This window comes from Leguminivora glycinivorella, chromosome 4, assembly GCF_023078275.1.
Source record: "Leguminivora glycinivorella isolate SPB_JAAS2020 chromosome 4, LegGlyc_1.1, whole genome shotgun sequence".
Classification (NCBI taxonomy): domain Eukaryota; kingdom Metazoa; phylum Arthropoda; class Insecta; order Lepidoptera; family Tortricidae; genus Leguminivora; species Leguminivora glycinivorella.
The window spans coordinates 20,176,101-20,197,264 of NC_062974.1; the positions used below are offsets into that span (position 1 = coordinate 20,176,101).

Sequence of the window (21,164 nt, forward strand, 5' to 3'; positions counted from 1 at the left end):
TTCGGTACATTATTTGTTTATTAAAAATTTAATATTATAGTATATACAGTAAGGTCATACATGGCAGTGATGTTTTCTTATAATTAATTATAAATATCGGCCATACATCCACCGACACCCGACTCGCGGGCGGGGCGACGCTCTGAAGACCCGTTTACGTTTTGAGAAGTTAAAAGTGCGAATTAGTCGTTCTTTCAGCGTTTCTTTTTAATTGATAACATATACGTAAATGGCCGTATACGGCGTATACTGAAGGCATCCATTAAAGTACTATAACAAAACTACACCCCATTGATGATAGGAGGTGACTTTTTAATTAGTCTAATTTCTTCTAAGCTGAGTTCAGCTTTACAGAGTGTTAACATTATAATGATATTTCTGTTTGATAGTTGTTAGATAGACAAATTCTGAATCATCATAAAACGCTCCAATAAATAATGTAATAAATTAATAATGTAACAAGTAGCAAAATGGCTGTAATGAAAAATAACTGGCGAAGCGCATATCAAAAAGGACATAAATTCCGTTCACTTACGTCCTTTTTGATCTGAGCTGCGCGAGACTTGTAACCCTTTTCATTACAGCCACAAGCGGTACTTATAACTTGTCAAAACGTAGACTGTCACACCACTCCGTCGACACTCAACACGAATAAACTCCAAGAGAACAACAACCAGCGAGCGCCGCCCCGCTGCCAACGCTGAGCTTACTCCACTAACCACCCTACTATACATCAATCCGAGGAATCAATTTCATTACCACTAATTTAAACAGTCCAATTCGAATCAAAGAACACAGTCATGTCAATTTTCTAAACAAATAATTCATTAAATAATGCCAATAAGAGGAAAACTGTCAGTTCCCAATATTACAGGATTCAGGCACTTAACATAGAAATGCGATTCATCAGGATTTCGACACCCTCTTGCCTACACGAGTATAACATTCTTTGGGACATTGCAGCACTATTCAACGGGCCCTGCTAAAACGCAGGGCCCCACTCGGTGCGATCGCTTACACTACTATTCGCTAAGAGATGTACTAGAAAATCAAACTAAGTCACAGTAAAATAAATAAATATGCCTCTATACAAAAATAACACATTTATATCGGTGAACACCTGAGCCCGAGGCGCGCCTCGCTACGCTACGTACGTCAGAGTACAACTGTAAGACCCTAACCTAATCCGCTAACTCACGATACCCTCAAATTGACTTCGGACTATTATATCTCTCACAATTACAAAAGTGATCGAGGAGCTTGTAAAAATTTCATCTTTTACAAAATTACATTTATATCACCAAAAATAGTCGCGTCAACAACTCTATACTCACACGGCGTAGTAAAAATAGATCGTGAACATTTACATGGTGTTTTAAATTTAAATGGTCTCAGATAATAATAAAACGACCCGACTAACCCGGGGTCACATAACGAGGGCCGGCGAACGAAGAAACTTACGGTCTCTAACACGCGCAACACTAGCATCGGAACACGTCCACGAAACGACGAAAGCGGACCGGACCGAACTACCATACACTCGCACACGAAATAAATACAGGCGCGGCGACGCCGCCTAACTAAACGGAACCCGGCGCCGGACGACGCCGGCTCAGTCCGGCACCGCCGCCAGCGCCGGAGCCGGCGCGTGCTGCGCGCCCGGCGCCGGCGTCGGCCGGTGCAGCGTGAACGCGTCGTACACCTGCACCAGCTCCTCCACGTGGTGCTCCTCCAGGCACAGGAAGCCCGTCAGCTGCGGCTCCGCCTTGCGCGCGCACGCCAGGCAGTGCACCACGTGGCGGCGCTCGTGCTCGCGCACCAGCAGCGCGTGCCACACCTCGCGCTCGCACACGCCGCAGTAGTGCGACGCCTCGCCGCGCGCGCGCCCGTGGAAGCGCACCGCCACGCCGCGCGCGCGCACGGCCGCCAGCGTGCCCAGCGCCGCGCGCAGCGTCTGCATGAGGCACGTGCGCATCGCCTTGTGCAGCCGCGGGTCCGACACGCGGATGTTGCGCGCCAGGTTCCACGTGAGGTGCACCATCGGCACGATCGACTTGAAGTTCTGCACCTTGTTCCACTCGTAGCGCTCGAGCGCGAGGCCGTACTGGCGCGCGGTGAGCGGGCCGACGTTCCACGCGATGTTGTTGCACCAGCCGGTGGCCTGCACCCAGTGCACGCAGCCCGCGTTCACCCACACGAGGTCGCCGGGCCGCTGCGTGAAGCGGTACACGGGCACGCCGTGCGCGCGCAGCTCGGCCGGGTCGGGCCACCACGAGCCGTGCAGGTAGGAGAGCTGGTGCCGCTCGCACAGCTCGCGCACGCCGCCCCAGTACGCGTCCGGCACGCCGAACCACTCGCAGTCGCCGGGGCCGATGTTGATGTTGATCGAGCAGAAGTTGTTGTTCTCCTGGTGGCCGGGCGTGCGCGAGCCGGGCACCTTCATGTAGAGCTGCACCGTGTTCATGCCGAGGATGACGTGGCCGACGTGCGAGAGCATGTTGGCGGCGGAGGCGACGCGCGCGAAGGCGGGCAGCTTCTGCAGCTCGGTGAGCTGCGCGCGCCACTTGCGCTCGTCGGAGAGGTCGACGTTGGTGCCGAAGCGCAGCATGCGCGCCTGGCGGCGACGCTTGGCCGGGCCGGACTCGCGGCCGTCCGAGTCGGAGAGCGCGCCGTGCGCGGGCGCGGGCGCGCCGCCGCGCTCGCGCTCCTCGCGCAGCGACTCCTGGAAGGAGCCGGCCTGGTACTGCGCGTACTTGCGCACGGTGGTGTGCGAGCGGTGCGAGGCGCACGCCCACACGCGGCGGCGGCCGGTCGGGTCCCAGTTCTCGTCGGCGGACTGCATGAGCTGCGTGCGCACCTCGACGGCGTGGTCGGGCCAGGCCTCGACGAGCGTCTTGGTGGAGAAGAGGCCGAGGTCGAGCTTGAGCGCGGCGGTGAGGCCGCGCACGACGGCGATGGGGTGCTTGAGGCAGAAGTCCTGCAGCTGCGGGCTGAAGGCGTCGCGCTTGGACTCCACGTACACGAAGGGCGCGGGCGGCTCGAGCTGCTCGGCGCTGAGCCGCGGCGGCGGCACGGAGGGCGGCTCGGGCGGCCCGAGTCCCCCGCCCAGCACCGACCACGCCGCGGGGCTGCCGGCGTCGTGTCTGCGAAACATAACAACATTACTCCCTCTGCTCCGGGACTTGCGCCGAGACCGAGCGGCCTATTATCACAGTAAATTAGTACCCGTGGCGGCTGTCACCTCGATACAATTCTAACGTCGACCGAACTATGTTATACAATCGCAGATACCGAAATATTTTACTGCGAAACCCATACATTGATTTCTCAAATTTCAAATTCTACCACTGATTCAAAAGTTCAAGAGCTATTCTTTTTTTTGTTTTGTAATTCCTATGACATATTTATCCCTAATTTGTTAATAATTTTGATGTATAATTGTATAGCCTCATATTGTAACATTTTATAATAAGTCTCTTTATATGTAAGTTTTGTGTAATATAGTGAATCTCTATTACTATTAGTAGCGAGCCAAGCCAATATACAGTGCATGTACACCTGTATAGGTAGAATCTTGGAGATTCGAATATAAAATATTGTACCTAACACCTATTAATGTAAACCCAATAATTTGCATGTAAATAAATCATTCCATTCAGAGACACTCATTATTATAGGTATTACAAAACATCTGTTTATTTTTTCCGTCGCCTATCATTTCTACCTTCAATAATTCCTAATAAAAATTTGACAACATTAAAGGTCAAAGCACGTTGTGCCGAGATGTCGGGCGCCGCGGATACAAAGCTACGGTGAGAATATAATAGGCGCCCGGGCCCGGCCGTTTACTTGCGTCCGGAGCTCGCATGCGCGGCGCTAGCGCGCGCCCGTAGTGGCTGCCTTCTGTTCCTGTTTTGGCACAAAACTTTTATTTTGTGCACAAGGGTAAGGTTGACATAAGCGATTGAGAAATTTGACGACCGTACAGCATCAGAATTTATGATACGAGTATTACGAGTGTATTATTCGGAAGGAAATAATTACTTCTCATTCGCTTTAAAATACAGGATTGCAAAACTACTTCTAAAAGCATTTTGTTCAAAATCGTTCGTATTACACGGAAGTTAGATATATGCAATTAGCGGAAAATGAGAGAAAGGATAATTCTACTCAAACGGGCTTTTTTCTTTGCCAATGAAATTAATACTAATTTTGAAAATAGTACAGTCTGGCTAAAAAAAGTAGAAATTAAAACGTGGCAACATCGTAGTGCCGTCCTGTTTTCTCAGATATAATGATTTTAAAGGAGACAACACTACGATGTTGCCACTTTTTAATATCTACTCTTTTTTTGTCAGACTAAAAATAGGTACGGTAAAGATATTTCATAACATAACCAAGCAAATGTCACGTTCCGCAAAGTACGATTAATTTCTAATCAATACTTTTACAAGCAACTTTGGCTACGCCTAAATGCGGACGAATCGACCACAGAACTTTATATTTCGGAGGAAAAATTAGGAATAATACGAGTAAGTTATTTCGTTAAATCTCATGTCATCAATATGCAATATTTTCCCGTGTTATATTTTTTACCATATGGAAAGCTAGTTACAGAAAGTATTACCAGAAGTATCAGCGTTCTTTTTTATATTTCTCTGGTCGTTTGGTCCGCATAGTACAGAGAACCAAAATGAACACTCGAGGCACCATTTCGTTTAATACAAAGAAAAAAACTTTACAAGACTCAATATTTACAACTAACACAAATGCAAAGGACCTTACAGTACCCGGCGATAATTATTGCACATCGGTATTTCGTCTTCAAAAATAAAATCAAAATAATTTAGCAAATAGACCACAGGGGCACTTTTACTTCGTAGAGCGTTGTCTCTTTCTTCGTTTCGTCCGTCTGTCCGTCCGTCTGTCTGTCTGTCTGTCTGTCTGTGTGTGTGTGTCTGTCTGTGGCATCGTAGCTCCCGAACGGATGAACCGATTTAGTTCTTTTTGTCTGAAAGCTGAGTTAGTCGGGAGTGTTCTTAGCCATGTTTCATGAAAATCGGTCTACTAGGTCGCAGTCGGGGGTTTTTCAAAATTTTATTGTACTTATAGAGAGCGAAAGTCAATTTTGTCCAAATTTTTATAGTGAGATGTCGCCTGGAGTGTACATTCGGTGAGCTTTTGTGCGTTTTCACATTATCCGATCCGATACCGAAAGTAAGACCGATATTTTGTATATCAAAGGCACCATTTGATTTTTGCCTCTGACCCTTCCTACATCAGATATCGGGTCGGATAATATGAAAACGGTCTTAGGCACTGGTCCCACCGCGAGCTAGTAAGCTATGAGCTATCGGCTATAAAAACGAACAAAAGATAATCACTCCCGTTCAAATAAAAGAGACACGGCGACATTGATAGCTCACCGCTGGGCGAGTAACTATAAACATCGCCGTGTCTCTTTTATTTACGGGGGAGTGCTTATCTTTTGTTCGTTTTTATAGCCGATAGCTCATAGTTTACTAGCTCGCGGTGGGACCAGTGCCATATACACAGAAGTATGTAGTAAGTAACTCACTTGCAAGCGTCGAGGATCTGTTTGGCGCTCATGCCGATGTGGAATGAGACAGGCTTGAGCGGCTCGGCCTTCAGCGGCTCGAGCTTCACCACGGGCTGCCGGCCGCCCAGCACGACCTCGCTGCTACTGGGGGGCGGACATTCTGGAAATAAATAAATATTATAGGACATTTGTAAATTTTTCCATTTTTTCCTTTAATATAAAAATGTTTAGAATCGTTAGCAGACGTTTCTGCTTGTTAAAAATAAATTACAGGACATTCTTACACAGATTCTCCCACGGTAAGCTCAAGAAGGCTTGTGTTGCAGGTACTCAGACAACGATATATATATAATATACATACATACAATCACGCCTGTATCCCATAAAGGGGTAGGCAGAACACATGAAACTACTAAAGCTTCAGTGCCACTCTTGGCAAATAAGGGGTTGAAAGAAAACGAAACTGTGACATTGCAGTGACAGGTTGCCAGCCTCTCGCCTACGCCACAATTTAACCCATATCCCATAATCGCCTTCTACGACACCCACGGGAAGAAACGGGGTGGTGAAATTCTTAACCCGTCACCACACAGGCACAGGTATAATATACAAATACTTATATACATAGAAAACATCCATGACTCAGGAACAAATATCTGTGCTCATCACACAAATAAATGCCCTCACCGGGAGTCGAACCCGGGACCGCGGCGTAGCAGGCAGGGTCACTACGCGCTAGGCCAGACCATTCATCAAATAAAAAGATTAGTTAATATATTTCTTTATTATTCTCATATAAAAATGTGGGCTTCATGCACCTGTGGTTGACACAGTGAGGAATAACTATAGATAAGGGTTATCCTATCAGTGTGTCAATCACAGCTGCTTGACTTTTTAGTATGTGTGTTGTGTCTGTGTATTTTTATATTTTATTGTAAATTATGAGTTGTGTTACTTGAAATAAATAAATTTTAATTTTAATTTAATTTAATTAACATGCTATAAATTATATTAAGTATAACTCATAGTCATGTTGTGTACATATAATCTAGTTCTTAACCATTTCTAACCTGTATCTCTTTTGTTATTTCGATTACTGTCTGTTTTATGTACCTTATAAAAAAAAAATATGAAGGGCAACACAGATGGCATTGCAATAGTAAAACAATCTAATCGGTAGCATAGGTAGTTCTCGAGATATTTTGCAATGTGACAAACAGAGTAGCACTATAAGTCACACTTTTTGGTACGGAACCCTAATAACGTAATTTTGAGTTTTGACGACCAGTGTGACGTAATTGCTAGTGGCTCTGTCTGCTAAGCCTATCTAGTCCTGGGTTCGAATACCGGTACGACTGGTACGAGCATTTATTTGTGTGATGAACGCAGATATTTGTTCCTGGGTGTTTTCTATGCATTTATGTGTTTTTATATTATTATATCGTTGTCTGAGTAGCCACAACACAAGACTTCAAACTTACTGTGCGAGTCGGTCAATATGAGTCAAATTTTCGCCGAATTCCTACATATTTGGATAGATACACTTTTGTCAGTAAAGTAGAACAAGGAGGCGTGATGAGAGGTCCGGTTGTCTTGCCATTGGTAAATTTTCATAAATTCAGGTTTTTAATTTCACCTTTTTTCTCATTGACAAAGTATATAGGCATATATCTGTGTTGTATAAACTAGTAACTAAAAATAATAGTGTAAGTACAACCCTTGATTACGCAGACAGGTATGTCAAGGCATACATCAATAGTTATACGACACTGCGTCAAATTCACACAAACAATAATCGTGCCTTCGTCAAACGCCCTAACGCCCTTCGCTAACTGATGGCACCAGCTAACGTCACAGATTCTAATCAGGCATTGAACGTGTAGAAAATAAGTAAATTACATTTTTGACCTTGACAAACTCGCATATCGTCACTACTCTGAAAAAAACTTGTATCTTCGTCTGTCCATGAAAATAAAATTGTAGTAAGTATGTATGGAATGCATATAGACTTACTGCGTTTTAACTTTGAGGAGAAGCATGAGATACGAGATTTTTTCAAAGTAGTGACGATATGCAGAGAATAGTTACTTATTGTTGACTGAAATGTAATGAATCGGAAGGCATTTTGAAATATAAGAAATAAGTATTTTAAGTGAATGTAAATAGGGTTTAAGTGTAAAGTGCACAAAATAAAGCACCACATAATTAGAAGAAAAATATGGACAGTAGTTATTTTTAAACATAATTTCTATTTAATAAGTCAAAGAGATAGATATAAAGTAAATCAATTGACCGTGACGTCACTCCTCAGTATTTCATAGTCATTCCATACTAGCAAATCATTTTGACAGTTCGTAAAAGAAGCTGATTTGACTAGTAGGAAACTAGCCTATTAGAACAGCCGACTGACTGACAGTACAGTATAATAAAGAGTACTATCTTACAGTATGGCCACTCCCGCTCCCCGCTGAAAGTGCCGCCCACCCCCTCTCGGTTACCTCACAGTTACCACCTGTCAAAAACGCGAACAATCGACCTGTATATGTCACTCGTACAAGCATGTTACGCGATCATCTACACGAGCTTAGAATGTGTGCTAGGAACGCGCCTCTTTCATATATTTGATCGCCAGTGTCCGAGGTGTGGTATAGTATGAATTTTTTGAAACGAACGTTTCTAAACAAAGGTATTGTTTGTTCCTTTTGTGTTGAGCGGGAGCTTCTGTATTTGCACGCGCTAAGACAACAAGAAGCAACTGTATCCTGATAATTGTAAGGTTCAAATCTGTGCAGCAGCAAATTTGAGATAGATTATTTTGGAAATGTGAAGCGATAGACCACACCGCTATAAGTGCGAAAATACAGCGCTTCTAATACTTTGATACTTGGTGGTGGTGCTGTAAGTAATGAAACACGTATATTATCACTGTTATTTTTTATTAATGATTTTGTTAACAATCAACAATTGTATATAGCAATATATAAATAGTAATTACATAAATATTAGGTACAAGTCTTGATACATAAAATAACATAAATAACTAAACAAACCGTAAACCGTATTTATAACAAAACATAACAATGGCGGTCAGATTGAAAAACCTTATCAGTGTTTATTGTCACTTTGCGATGACACCTTAAGGTGCCAGGTGCTTATCAACCTTTTAATCTGGCAGTTTCGCTATTTAAACGTGTTATTTTTATTATACAGACTGACATATTACCGATGATTATTATAACTATATGTTACACCATCAAGTATCAAAGTATTAGAAGCGCTGTATTTTCGCACCTATAGCGGTGTGGTCTATCGCTTCACATTTCCAAAATAATCTATCTCAAATTTGCTACTGCACAGATTTGAACCTTACAATTATCAGGATACAGTTGCTTCTTGTTGTCTTAGCGCGTGCAAATACAGAAGCTCCCACTCAACACAAAAGGAACAATACCTTTGTTTAGAAACGTTCGTTTCAAAAAATTCATACTATACTGTACTCCCATTAAATAGTCGGCAACGGTAACGCACCTACTACCCTGCTGGTGTTGAGGGTGTGCAAAGGCTGCGGTAATCACGTACTACCATTAGGCGGTAAAAAAAACAATAACATACTCCAATCTTTAAATAGATAAAAGTTCAAATAAAAATGCACCGTATCAAACGTTTAAGAACGTTTCGGTACGTAGTATGAAATAATAGCGTTCCATCATACACTCGGCTGACGATTGGGGTGCGAGCAAGTGGCGTATTTGCACTAATTGCCCTGCTGAGTCTAAGTGCCTTGTAAGAGGCCCTCACGTGAGATAAAAGAGAAAGAACAGCCCAAATTGTTCTGACTAATATGCCCCTAGTTGTAATCCGTCTTGCTCTTACATATTTGGTTACGAGTGTGTGCGAGTGAGCACGAGTTTCTTTAATATCTTTATGGAGCTTTACAGCGAAAGTAAAGGAACAGGAACTAGCTATTCTAGAGATTTAAATAAAACTATGGAAACGGATTATATTGCGTGAAATGAATTGACGGACTATATTGCGTGATTTAGTTCCCATAGTTTTATTTCATGCGTAACTATCTCGCTAATCGGAGACAATAGTATATTATTAGCATTAATCAAAAACTAGAAGATTACTTTGCTAATCCGCGAATAGAATCCATACTAATATTATAAATGTGAAAGTGTGCGTGTTTGTTTGTCCGTCTTTCACGGCAGAATGGAGCGACGAATTGACGTGATTTAAAGTGGAGATAGTTGAAGGGATGGTGAGTGACATAGGCTACTTTTGTCTCTTTCTAACGCGAACGAAGCCGCGGGCTATAGCTAGTGAATAATACATCCCGACGTTCCCATAGTTTTATTTCATGCGTAACTATCGCGCTAATCGAAGACAATAGTATATTATGAGCATTAATCAAAAACTAGAAGATTACTTTGCTAATCCGCGAATAGAATTGTTAAATATTCGGGTAGCTCCGAATCGTGTCTCAACATGGGATTGAGTCAATAGGTAGATTTAGAATTGTCAGAGTACACCATAATATAATAACATTAAATATCGATTACTATACCGGCACAGGTACCGGTTTGTTTTCTACAATGATTTAATTGCTACTGTTCGAAATCATTACATTCGCTACTTGCGTGTCGAAGCTGTATAACTCGCACTTATAAATTAATCAAAGTAAACATAAGACACAAATAAATAATATGGATTGTTTTATTCGACTAACTTTTTTCTGAGTCCATTGCTCGGGTCATCATTAGCAATTTATCCTTATATCTCTTGTACTTAACCATTTTTATCCTTAAAATTATACTTTGCCTATAATTATAACTTCACATTTGACGGTGACACGTCTTCAGTCACATGCCATATTGACAATTGATTTATAAAGGAATGATTGACAACCTTATGAAGGTCGATTCATAATGAAGGTTGGTGGATAGTTAATGGTCATATGAATTTTGTCAAACCATTATTATATTATGCATATAGACTTAATCAAAGAGGATCGAGTATTATAGAGTTACTGTCGAAGTAAAATGTGTAATCACAGTGCATAATACACTGTGTCAAGAGATGGACACAGACTTAGGGTTGCAAATAGAAAAAAAACCAAATGTTTTTTTTTTCAGAATTATGAAAAAAAAACATGAAAAAAAACCGAGCACCAAGGTTTTTTTTCTAAATATGGTTTTTTTTCAGATGAACAAATAATTCGACAATACCGGTTTTTAGGGTTCCGTAGTCAACTAGGAACCCTTATAGTTTCGCCATGTCTGTCTGTCCGTCCGTCCGTCCGTCCGTCCGCGGATAATCTCAGTAACCGTTAGCACTAGAAAGCTGAAATTTGGTACCAATATGTATATCAATCACGCCAACAAAGTGCAAAAATAAAAAATGAAAAAAAAATGTTTTATTGGGGTACCCCCCCTACATGTAAAGTGGGGGCTGATATTTTTTTTCATTTCGACCCCAACGTGTGATATATTGTTAGATAGGTATTTAAAAATGAATAAGGGTTTACTAAGATCGTTTTTTGATAATATTAATATTTTCGGAAATAATCGCTCCTAAAGGAAAAAAAAGTGCGTCCCCCCCCCCTCTAACTTTTGAACCATATGTTTAAAAAATATGAAAAAAATCACAAAAGTAGAACTTTATAAAGACTTTCTAGGAAAATTGTTTTCAACTTGATAGGTTTAGTAGTTTTTGAGAAAATTACGGAAAACTACGGAACCCTATACTGAGCGTGGCCCGACTCGCTCTTGGCCGGTTTTCGTGACTTGTAACTTGTTTCAATAACAAAACATACATTTTAATTCGATTAACATTCAGTATACAGACGTTTATTGGGGAATCCCCGATGCTGCGTGCAGCGTGGAGAGGCGGTGGTGTTGCCAACAGTAAATAGTGATAACTACCAACTACAGATTTCGTAAATGTTACTTTTATAAGACCAGAAATTAAAGTTATTTGATTAAATTCGTTTAATAGTTGACATTAAGTCTAAAAAACCGTATAAAAGTATTAACTGCTTTGCAAATTTTGAGATTTCGTACTTTAGAAAAAAAACATACTCCAGAAAAAAAACTGTTTTTTTTTCAAGGTTTTTTTTCATGTTTTTTTTTTCAAGCCAGAAAAAAAACCGTTTTTTTGCAACCCTACACAGACTTAAAACTTTTGAACCTCAGTTTTGACAATTTGGCCCATATTCTTAGCTTCTATATATATAGTATATTCTTCTGCTTAGCTTGATATGTGTTAAAATGTCAAATATTAATATTAACGCCATCTAGCTGAGCGTACCCCAAAGGTGTAATGCCATCTAGGCCACCATACCTTTTTCTGTAAGGTACTGAGGTACGTTTTTTTCTTAGACTTTATCTGTCTATACGGAGTTATATATGTCTTTGATTTAATGTACGAATTGAAATGTTATTTTAGGGAATCATACTAAGCCTACCGAAGTACCGACACCTTTTCTCAGTTTGTCCGTACCTGGTCTACCACCCTTTTACTTAAGTTAAAAACTTTAAAAAACTATACAGCATAGTCCCATTCGTTTTTTGCGAGTTCTGAAATTCGTACAGTTCTAAAGCCAGACCAGAAATATATGACTATTGTCAGGAGGACGTTGTTATTCTGATGTATGGAGTGACAGTTCAGTATAGTATGAAGAAAATAGTTCTAATGAAATTCGGCAACATCGCGCGTAGTCATTTCTGGTCAGGCTTTATTTTCGTCGCCTAATTTTCATTAGTCACTGTTGACAGTACATCGTCTTTGATCATATATATCTTGGAGCCTTGGACCAACTTGGAACTTGAAATTACGACTTCTTGGTCGTAGTTCCACACGAGATTAGAATAAGATCAAAGACGTATTACGAATCAGTCGAAGTAATATTACACATCTAGAATGAGTCTATCACTTTTTTCTCAAATCGATTTATTTTGCGAATACAATATAATATGTATAGATGTTTACGTATAATTATGGTAGAGCAATATATGGACCGAATAATCTACTCAACTAGTTTTGTTTACTTTTAAATCGGTAAATAAATAGAACAATGTTTCCGCACATTTGACCTTAAAGTCAGGCGTCCACTTGGCTTACCGAATCGAATTCGCCTTCAACAATACAGTTACTACGAAACGGTGCCCGTCGACGCGTCGAATTCGCCATTCATAGTAAATGTATAGAAGGCGAATTACTGCGATTCGATTCGGTGAGCCTACATGCCACATGTACATCAGCCTTAACGTTACTTTTTTAGAGTTCCGTACCAAAAAGGTACAAAAGAGGTATGCTACCTACCTACTACCTAAGGGTTTATGGCGCGACTCCGTCCGTCTGTCACAAATACAATGATTTATCAAGTAAACAAGTTTAACAAGAACTTTACCTGTCACGGGTTCCTTTTTATTTCAGGCGGATTATCGGAGAACCTCTTCAACAAGTCTTCGGCGAGCGACTCGGCATTCTCGCCGCCGTTGGCGTTGCCTTCACTTTTCGTCACCTGCAAACGACAAAACATATTAGATCTTTGTTTTGAATATTTTGCCTAACAGGGGAAAAATTAGTGAAACATTTTGACCTGCCGCCAATATGGAATAGGAATGGGAAAAGGGTTTAAATCTAGTACAAACCGCTCGCGCCCGCGCTGCTTGAGATTGTCGGTACTGGGAAAGTAGCTGCTGCATCAACGCCTGTAACAAAATAAGGAAAATTAAGTGCAAGTTATATTTCCCACTGTCGAATATAATTAAATTGTTTGGCTGATTATCAAGCGACAATTCAATTTTACTCGAACAAATATGCGTTCAAGTCATTGAAGAAACAGAAATACATTTTTATTTAAAACAAAGAATCATTCATGAAAATTGTTCAATCGGCTCTGTATTACAACTTGATAATGATAACATACATATGCCACAAGCATGCAAACAATTTAGAATCACGCCGACATAAAAAGCGATCAATAGTACTTCAATGTCAGAACCTTGGGCATAATCACTGTACAGTGTTATCAGAGGATGCGTGTGTTTTCCGATTTGCATCAATTTGAGTTCCCACAGCAGAACTGGTTTCGACCCCTCGGGATAGCCTTATAATGGTTTTAATTTCGTGGACCTTGGATTGTACCCTTGTGCATGAACAGGTAGTATAATAGATATTCAAATACTTATTTAAATCACGACTGGTATTAGAAGAGTGACAAATGATATTTAGATGCTGAAGTATGTCACAATTTACGTGCAATTTTCAAAAATCAAGTTTTTCTCTATTTGTGCTGTCCTAATGCTAGAAATGTATTAAATATTGGGAATAGATACCTATCTATTTTTTATTACGATTTTGGTGTTTTTAAGTATGTAGTCGCACTACTATTATACAATTAGAATTATAAACCGAAGATAAAACAATTGACTATTCAATAATAAATTAGTTTCTGTCTCCGCCAATGGAGGACTTCGTAGTAAGTGAGTATATGATTGAATACATGGAGATGATCAAGGGTTAAATTAGTTTCCCCTTTTTCGTAATAAGATATTGTAAAAGATTCTGCGTAAGCGGTGGCGCTGGCGGTTCGTCCGGCATTTTTCCGGATAAGGCGGAGGCGCGGTCTTGAGTGTTACATGATAAACCTAGTACTAGACTATCGTACTTGTTGCTGCGACGACAGGTTGTGCGAGTTCCTCTGTAGATACTGCAGTGTCTGTAACTGATGCTGCGTGAGCGGCGGCGGTTCGTCCGGCCTCTTGCCGGGGTAGGGTGGAGGCGCTGACTTGGGTGCCCGAGAAGACATCTCTGCTGAGATTGGGAGGTTCCACGCTTCTTCGATGGATGGCAGCTGCCGTCGTCTGGGGTAAAATAATATTTTATTAGTAAGTAACAAGCTGCCGAATGCATCCAGTGGCCCGTTTCTCGAAAGGTACAAGCCTTGTATTACAAGTGTGTTTTCATGACAACCCATACGATTTGACAATTCGCGCACTTGTAATACAAGAGGCTTGTACCTTTCGAGAAACGGGCCCCAGATCGGTGGGCCAAATTGGCTACCGACTGGACACCACAGGTTAGCCGGGGCAGAGGTAGGCCAAAGAAAAGATGGCGGGATGACCTCGACGCATTTTGCAGCGACTGGCCGGAGCAGGCGGCAAATCGTGATGAGTGGCGGAAGAAAGGGGAGGCCTTTGCCCAGCAGTGGGACACAATTATAGGCTAGATAAAATAAAAAAAGTAACAAGGTATGGCTTCATAACCCAATTTAAGACCGGTATACACACGTTGGGCAAATATAGGTACATATAAAATGTATATTTTGCTTCATGTATGTTGACAGTGCTTGCTTAATGAAAATTTACACAATACGGTTATTGTAACTAACGATCTGTTGAGGACATTATAGACGGAATAAATAACATCGCATCCGTCTTGCGCAGGGGGATGAATATCATGTTCTGTTCTATTAGTCTAGTCGGACTAAGGTAATAAGACATTAGGTATACTCACTTGCCAGTAACAGAAGGCAAAGGCGCATGAGCCAAATGTGCTTTGAGGAACGCCAAACGCTGCCTCAGAGCAGAATGGGATGCCGTAGCCGCGGCCCCGCCATTGTTGTAACAGGCGAAGGCGTCTCGCGGCATTTGACAGCTCTCATATAAACTCCCCAGGTTGGTCCACGCTGCTGAATGCCCTTTGTCTAGTTGGACTGCGCAGATGTACGCTTGCAGGGCGTCCATTGGTTGGTTCTGTTGCTGGTAAAGCACCCTGTGAAAAGAAATTTGTTAAGTGACGGTAGGAGAATGGTAAGAGGTCATTAACTCGTATTTATTAGAAGGAAAACATTGTGGGGTATGACCAGTCTTGGCGAAATTTGGGATATTTCATGATATTATAATTACGACTAACTTTATGACTCCTTTAGGAGTTAACGTGGTAGTTAATCGCTTTGCTGCGAGTGATTTGTATTATACTGAATTAGACAGGAAAAATAATTGGTAGGAGCCTATTATCGAGTTTGATTATCCGAGAATAGGTACTGACTTTTCCGTGACATTTTCACTGTAACTCGTTAGTCTTTTGCCTTTTAATTAACACAAAATAATTACAGTTCGCTTTGCTAATTAATATAATGGCCTTTCCTAAAACATTGTCCTTTTATATTACAGGAAATTGAGCAATTAATGTGTTTATCTATAAAGAAATATCCGGCGGGATTTCATGGAAATTCTCATTATTGATAAACAGTAATTAGAGCAATAAATAAAAAAGAAAATAATTCCAGTCACGCGTTTACATCACGATCACGACATACAAGTGCGTTTTCACACTATCTGATCCGATATTGGATGTCGGATCGATATCCCATACAACACAGGCGCCATATTGCATTTTTTCTATTGAAATCCTTCAGACATCCGATATCGGAACGGATAATGTGAAAACCGAATAACAGTGGACGGTGGTAATCAAAAGTCTTACCCAATAGAACACCATGTGTCGGCGTTGCCCTCCGACTTTTCCACTGAGTTTCTGTAGGCCACAAAAGCATCGTGCACTTTGCCCTGGGCCGCGTAGCAGCGCCCAAGTAAGTACAGCCCCGCGCCTGACTCTGGTTCAGCCTTCACCGCGCGGTTCAAGCACCATATGGCGGCTCGGGCCCGCGCAGGCGGCTCGCCCAAGGACGCGCAACGATGGTACAGCCAACCTGAAAGAATCTTGGTTAGTTTGCATGAAATACGGAATTCGGTTGCACAAGCGTTTAAAGAAATTACTGAAAATATTTTCAGCAGTTTCAATGAAGCAGATTAAAACCGCGTGCGAGAATTCTGATCATAAATTTGAGTTTGATTTTTAAAACTGCCACACTTGATAATGAATGTTTACGGTTGAGTTCAATACTCAATCAGCATCAATACTTTGTGGCTAAAGCTATTTTTAGAAAGGAAAAGCAAATAGCTATTAATATGCAATGAACAAAACAATAGTCCCAACGACCGCTGTACTGCACAACAAAGAGCACAGAATTTATAGAATTCGAAATTGAAAGTTATTACATATATGTAGCAATGTCAATCAATACATAACGCAAATCGATAGACCGAACCGAAGTTCATAGGCGGTATTTCTGTGAACGATGCTTCATCGGATTTGCAGAAATACGTCAATATTTCCATGAATTTTCATTCAGACAGATACCTACCTATGTGCAATACAGAGCAAGCCTTGGGTTGCTGGTTGTAACCTCATTTCCATTCGCATTAAGTTTCATCGTTATTTATTGTTCGGCCGAGGCACTGACCATTACATCGGCCCGTGTTTAGAGATAACCGGTCTGCGGTAAAACGGCCACAAGAATACATTACTGCTAAATTTTAATACACTACTTTTACTGCCTCTGTAAAATCGGAAATTGGCTTTTCAACAATTTATGTCCTCACAACTGAAGAACCCAAATAATAGCGGAACTTATTTTGGCCATAAAACAAAAATAAACAAATGCACGGTATCGTCTCACGTTTTAGAGCTGCTATTCATTTATGCAATGGAGTCTGCTCTTTTGTTTAGGCGATGTAAGCAAGTATGGGGTGCCTCTTTGTCTCAAGTTTCTTTTATAGCCGTTTGAGTCACGTTCAATGTCAAGTAAGTAGTTTTGTTTTTATTAAACTGACATAAATATTACTTAAATAGTGCAACCGAAGCATCTTTGAGCTGCCGACCCATAAAACTAGTGCTTTGTTCAAGTAAACAAGAAAGAAAAACAAAGTTTGACTTACCGAGTTGCCGACAGATATCGGCTTTGAGCGTGAGGGCGAGCTGGGGTTCGTTGATTAGTTTGGTGTAGGCGTCTCTGGCAGCTTTTCTGAGTCCCCTGGCTTCGAGTAGATGCGCGGCGTGGAAGCTGAGCTCGAGGCGGGTGAAGGTAGCGTCCTGATGGGGCGCGAGCTTGGCGCGGCGGAAGTGGGCCGCGGCGGCGCCCCAGTAGCGGCGCGCCTTGAACATGAGCGCCAGGCGCAGGTGCGCGTCCGCGGCGCGGGAGAACCCCGGCGACACGTACAGGGACATCTGCAGCGCTTTCGTCGCCCTACACGTGTTAACGGTGGCAAGGTTAGCGACAGCCTGGTGGACTACATGTGCGCCGAGGACAGTGGTTACGTCCAACTCAGGCATAAAATAAAAAGATTCCATTTTAAAATAGTTTTAATCTAAATAGTCCCACATTTTTACCCCGTTTTGACTCAGATTAATTACAATCCTATACCGGTTTTCTTAAATTGCCTTATCTGTAAGCTAACGCAAATGATCATGACCGACAACCATAAGTAAACAGTAAACGTCTACTCTCTTCTACAGCACTACTGGAATTTTGATGGTTAATCAAGTTTTGTTAGGAAATTATTTAAAACATAGTAGGTATCCATAGAACATTTTTACCAGATATGTATTACTTTGTAGATAATATTCAAAGTAAAAATATTTACTAAAAGACCGCATGAATAACCGCAAATCGTCTAAGACAATTGATTGTTTAGTTATATCGTTCCTGACAAAGTATGAAACAAAGCGTAGTTTGCAGTAAAGTGGTCCGTTTGTCTATAATATTCCTATAAAAAGTAAAAGAGCAAGTTGAGAAACGAAGCAAATGAAACAATGTCAAAGTAACAGCTGAACTTGACCGCGCCAAGGTTAGACAACACGTAAATAAGAGGCAGGCGATCTGTTGTCATAATAAACGCGCACTACAACACGGTCATATAACACTCGGGCTCGATAATAAAACTTTACTTGGATTTTTTGCTCTTCATATTCCCGAGAAGCCTTCAAAGAAAGCGGACGCTGTACAATGCTCGAGCAAAAACTTTTACGATTTCTGTCTATCCTACCCAAAATCTAAACCGGTCGGCTTTGTGAGGTATTGAAAGAGATTGCATTACGGCTGAGAATTTATTGTATTGCTCTTAGATTATTGTACCCACTAAAGCAAGGTAAAAAATAAAATGCTAAGATAGGTGAGCTAGAAGCACGTTCGAATTGAATTGATCTGTCATGGTGTTATGAGTAAAAAGTATAAACCAAGACGCTGGCATCTTACAGATAATGCGAGGTAAGTCATCGTCCGGGGAGAGCGCGCGAGGGTGGGTCGAGAAGGAATGCAATCAATTGGAGCGGTGGTAACATCCGTAAGGTTATTTAGGAGCGCATCAGCGGAGCGTAACGTCACCGATGCGCGGGGTCAGTGACCGTCTGAGGCTCGTCCGTGCAATCGATCGGACGATGCAACGCAACGTCTAGACAGACCGCGACCGAATCCGTCGTAGCGCCTACACCGCCTTTATTTAGATGACCTCCGCTGACATTTGCATGTAGAAACAAAGAAGGCAGGTGGAGGCATGGCATCCGGTGGCCGCCGATACCGATGACTAAAATTAAATGATCATTACCGTACACACACACGAACGAGGGCTTTCACCGCGCGCCCGCAGCGCTCGCTTGTTCTTCCCCATTTCTTGCCGACTACATTTCACCTCAGGCGATCCAATGAAGGCTTGACCTTGTGGTCCGTAACGAGTACGCGGAATCGAAGATCACACATGTACTGGTTCACCTGCGTTGTTTATTCGAATAACAATGGGAATACAAAACCTGCTCGACATACACTCCAGCTCGCTTCTTATTCGCATTCATTGTTCCTCGGTAATAACTTATGATTGCGTCCTGTCACGCAACATTCAAAAGTAATTTCCAACTCACAAAACGGTGGAAGCCACAAATATCCAAAAGTGGAAAAGACTTTCTTTGTTCAAGAAATCAAGACGGGAGCGAGATTACGTAAATTTTCATAAGAATTAGCTAATGGTTACGTATTTATTTGATCTTGTACTTAATGGAAACAAAATTTAAACATCTTACCTAACCAATCCTTTATGTCCTTTTTATATATTTATGATTCAAACAGCCAAGTAGGTACGTCATAATGCCCCGCCTCATGCAGTAATAATTTTATGCATTTGGACATTTTAGAGTACTGTCACATAGGTTGTTTAGCAGTCAGTAGGTAAATAAAAGTGAACATATATTACGTGTAAAGTTTGTCATTGTACTAACACCTGACGCACACAAAGGCAGGAGGCACCAGTTGCATACAAATGCAATGTGAATGCACGAGGCACTCTGGCTAATGAAGAGCGAATGAGCAACAATGCATATTAATAAGGTGTTATTAATGCGGTTAAACGCTCATCGTTATACTTTTCATTATCAGGCCCTCGACAATGCATAATAATGCAATTTCACTTGAGAGATATCTATGTAAAATTGTATACTGATATGTCTATACCTACTGGTACAAATTTCTAAGTCAACCCAGTCAAATTCCTATAACATAATATGTACTCCCTACTCATCATTTTTACTGTGGTAGGTTTGGTACCGACGGTTCGTCATCTGACAGAAGATAAAAAAATCATAAGAGTTTCCAAAATTATCCTAATCCCAAGGGATCCAAAACGAATCTTTAGGATAACACGAGGAATACAGACGCATAATATACATACACGCAGAGGGATCGATTATAATCCGTGCTACCTGCCCGGCCATTATCGCTCAGGTAACGAATTATGTATACAGTCAGTACCCTATTTATACATCCCGAAATGCTCTCCTCCGCTCGTTGCTATTCAAATGCGGAGCGTAAAAGAATCGATTACGTCGAGCTCGAGGCATGAATGAACATTAAGTAAACTTATGTTTCCGTGCTCACTTTGTAGGGCTGGGATATGTTACCTTTAGTTTGTAAGACATGTACGAGAGATGTTGCCGAGAAAGGAGACGATATACTACTAAGCATAAGTACAGCGGTTTAGCAGTAGCGGGATGTTACTACTACCGCGGAACAACCGCAACTGCCTGAGAAAACCATTATAGGTGCGAGTTTCGAAAACGCCAGATAGATAAGCATCTCCCGGCTGCTGTTAGACTGGCTGTGCGATCGATAGGTGTGCAAAGGGAACCCACTGGCCTGACCTAGTTCTGCATTCGCCGCGGCTCAAGGACGGGCCGCTATTTATAGTCCGTCGTCATCACATCGCATTCACTTTACATAACTGAAGCTGTCACTAGGTACTGCTGCGCCCAGATGTATACCCAATTACCCATTGACAATCGACATCGACGCAGTCGAATCAGTATGGGCATAAAGTTCGCATCAATAATCTTCTGAAGCGATTCACCTGCGCCCGATAGTTGAGTTAAACCAGTACGTGACGTCTGACAATAACACGGGGATCCGCACGAGACTTTCCCACGCCGGCGAATCAACGCGACTCTTAATAACCCACTTCCCTATTAACAAGGACGCTCGAAACTGGAACACGCTAACGTAATTAGTGAATTGCGAACGAATCCTTGCGAGGAAGTCCAGACGACATAAATATAAGTTTTAATTTAAGCATAACCCAAACACTTATATTCGACGTGCCAAACATTATAAGAGCATCGAGAACACTCTAATCACATTCCGTAAATTCGTGGAGTATATCGTGAACATTCTTCGACGTTTGGGGAAAGCGTATTAGGATAGGTATGTGGTTTG

At 41.8% G+C, this 21,164-nt stretch overlaps 1 protein-coding gene across 1 annotated transcript in view; it reads right to left on the minus strand.

Moving 5' to 3' along the window:
• Positions 1 to 21,164, minus strand: part of LOC125225238 (lysine-specific demethylase 6A) — a 45,926-nt gene continuing 24,762 nt past the window's right edge. Inside the window, exons 5-13 of the mRNA XM_048128846.1 lie at positions 17,350 to 17,657; positions 16,055 to 16,280; positions 15,083 to 15,340; positions 14,235 to 14,430; positions 13,216 to 13,275; positions 12,979 to 13,085; positions 9,316 to 9,323; positions 5,579 to 5,720; positions 1 to 3,143 (exon numbers count right to left, since the gene is read on the minus strand). Of these exons, the coding sequence (XP_047984803.1) occupies positions 1,613 to 3,143; positions 5,579 to 5,720; positions 9,316 to 9,323; positions 12,979 to 13,085; positions 13,216 to 13,275; positions 14,235 to 14,430; positions 15,083 to 15,340; positions 16,055 to 16,280; positions 17,350 to 17,657 (2,836 nt within the window). The 3' untranslated portion in view covers positions 1 to 1,612. The remainder of the gene's footprint in view (positions 3,144 to 5,578; positions 5,721 to 9,315; positions 9,324 to 12,978; positions 13,086 to 13,215; positions 13,276 to 14,234; positions 14,431 to 15,082; positions 15,341 to 16,054; positions 16,281 to 17,349; positions 17,658 to 21,164) is intronic.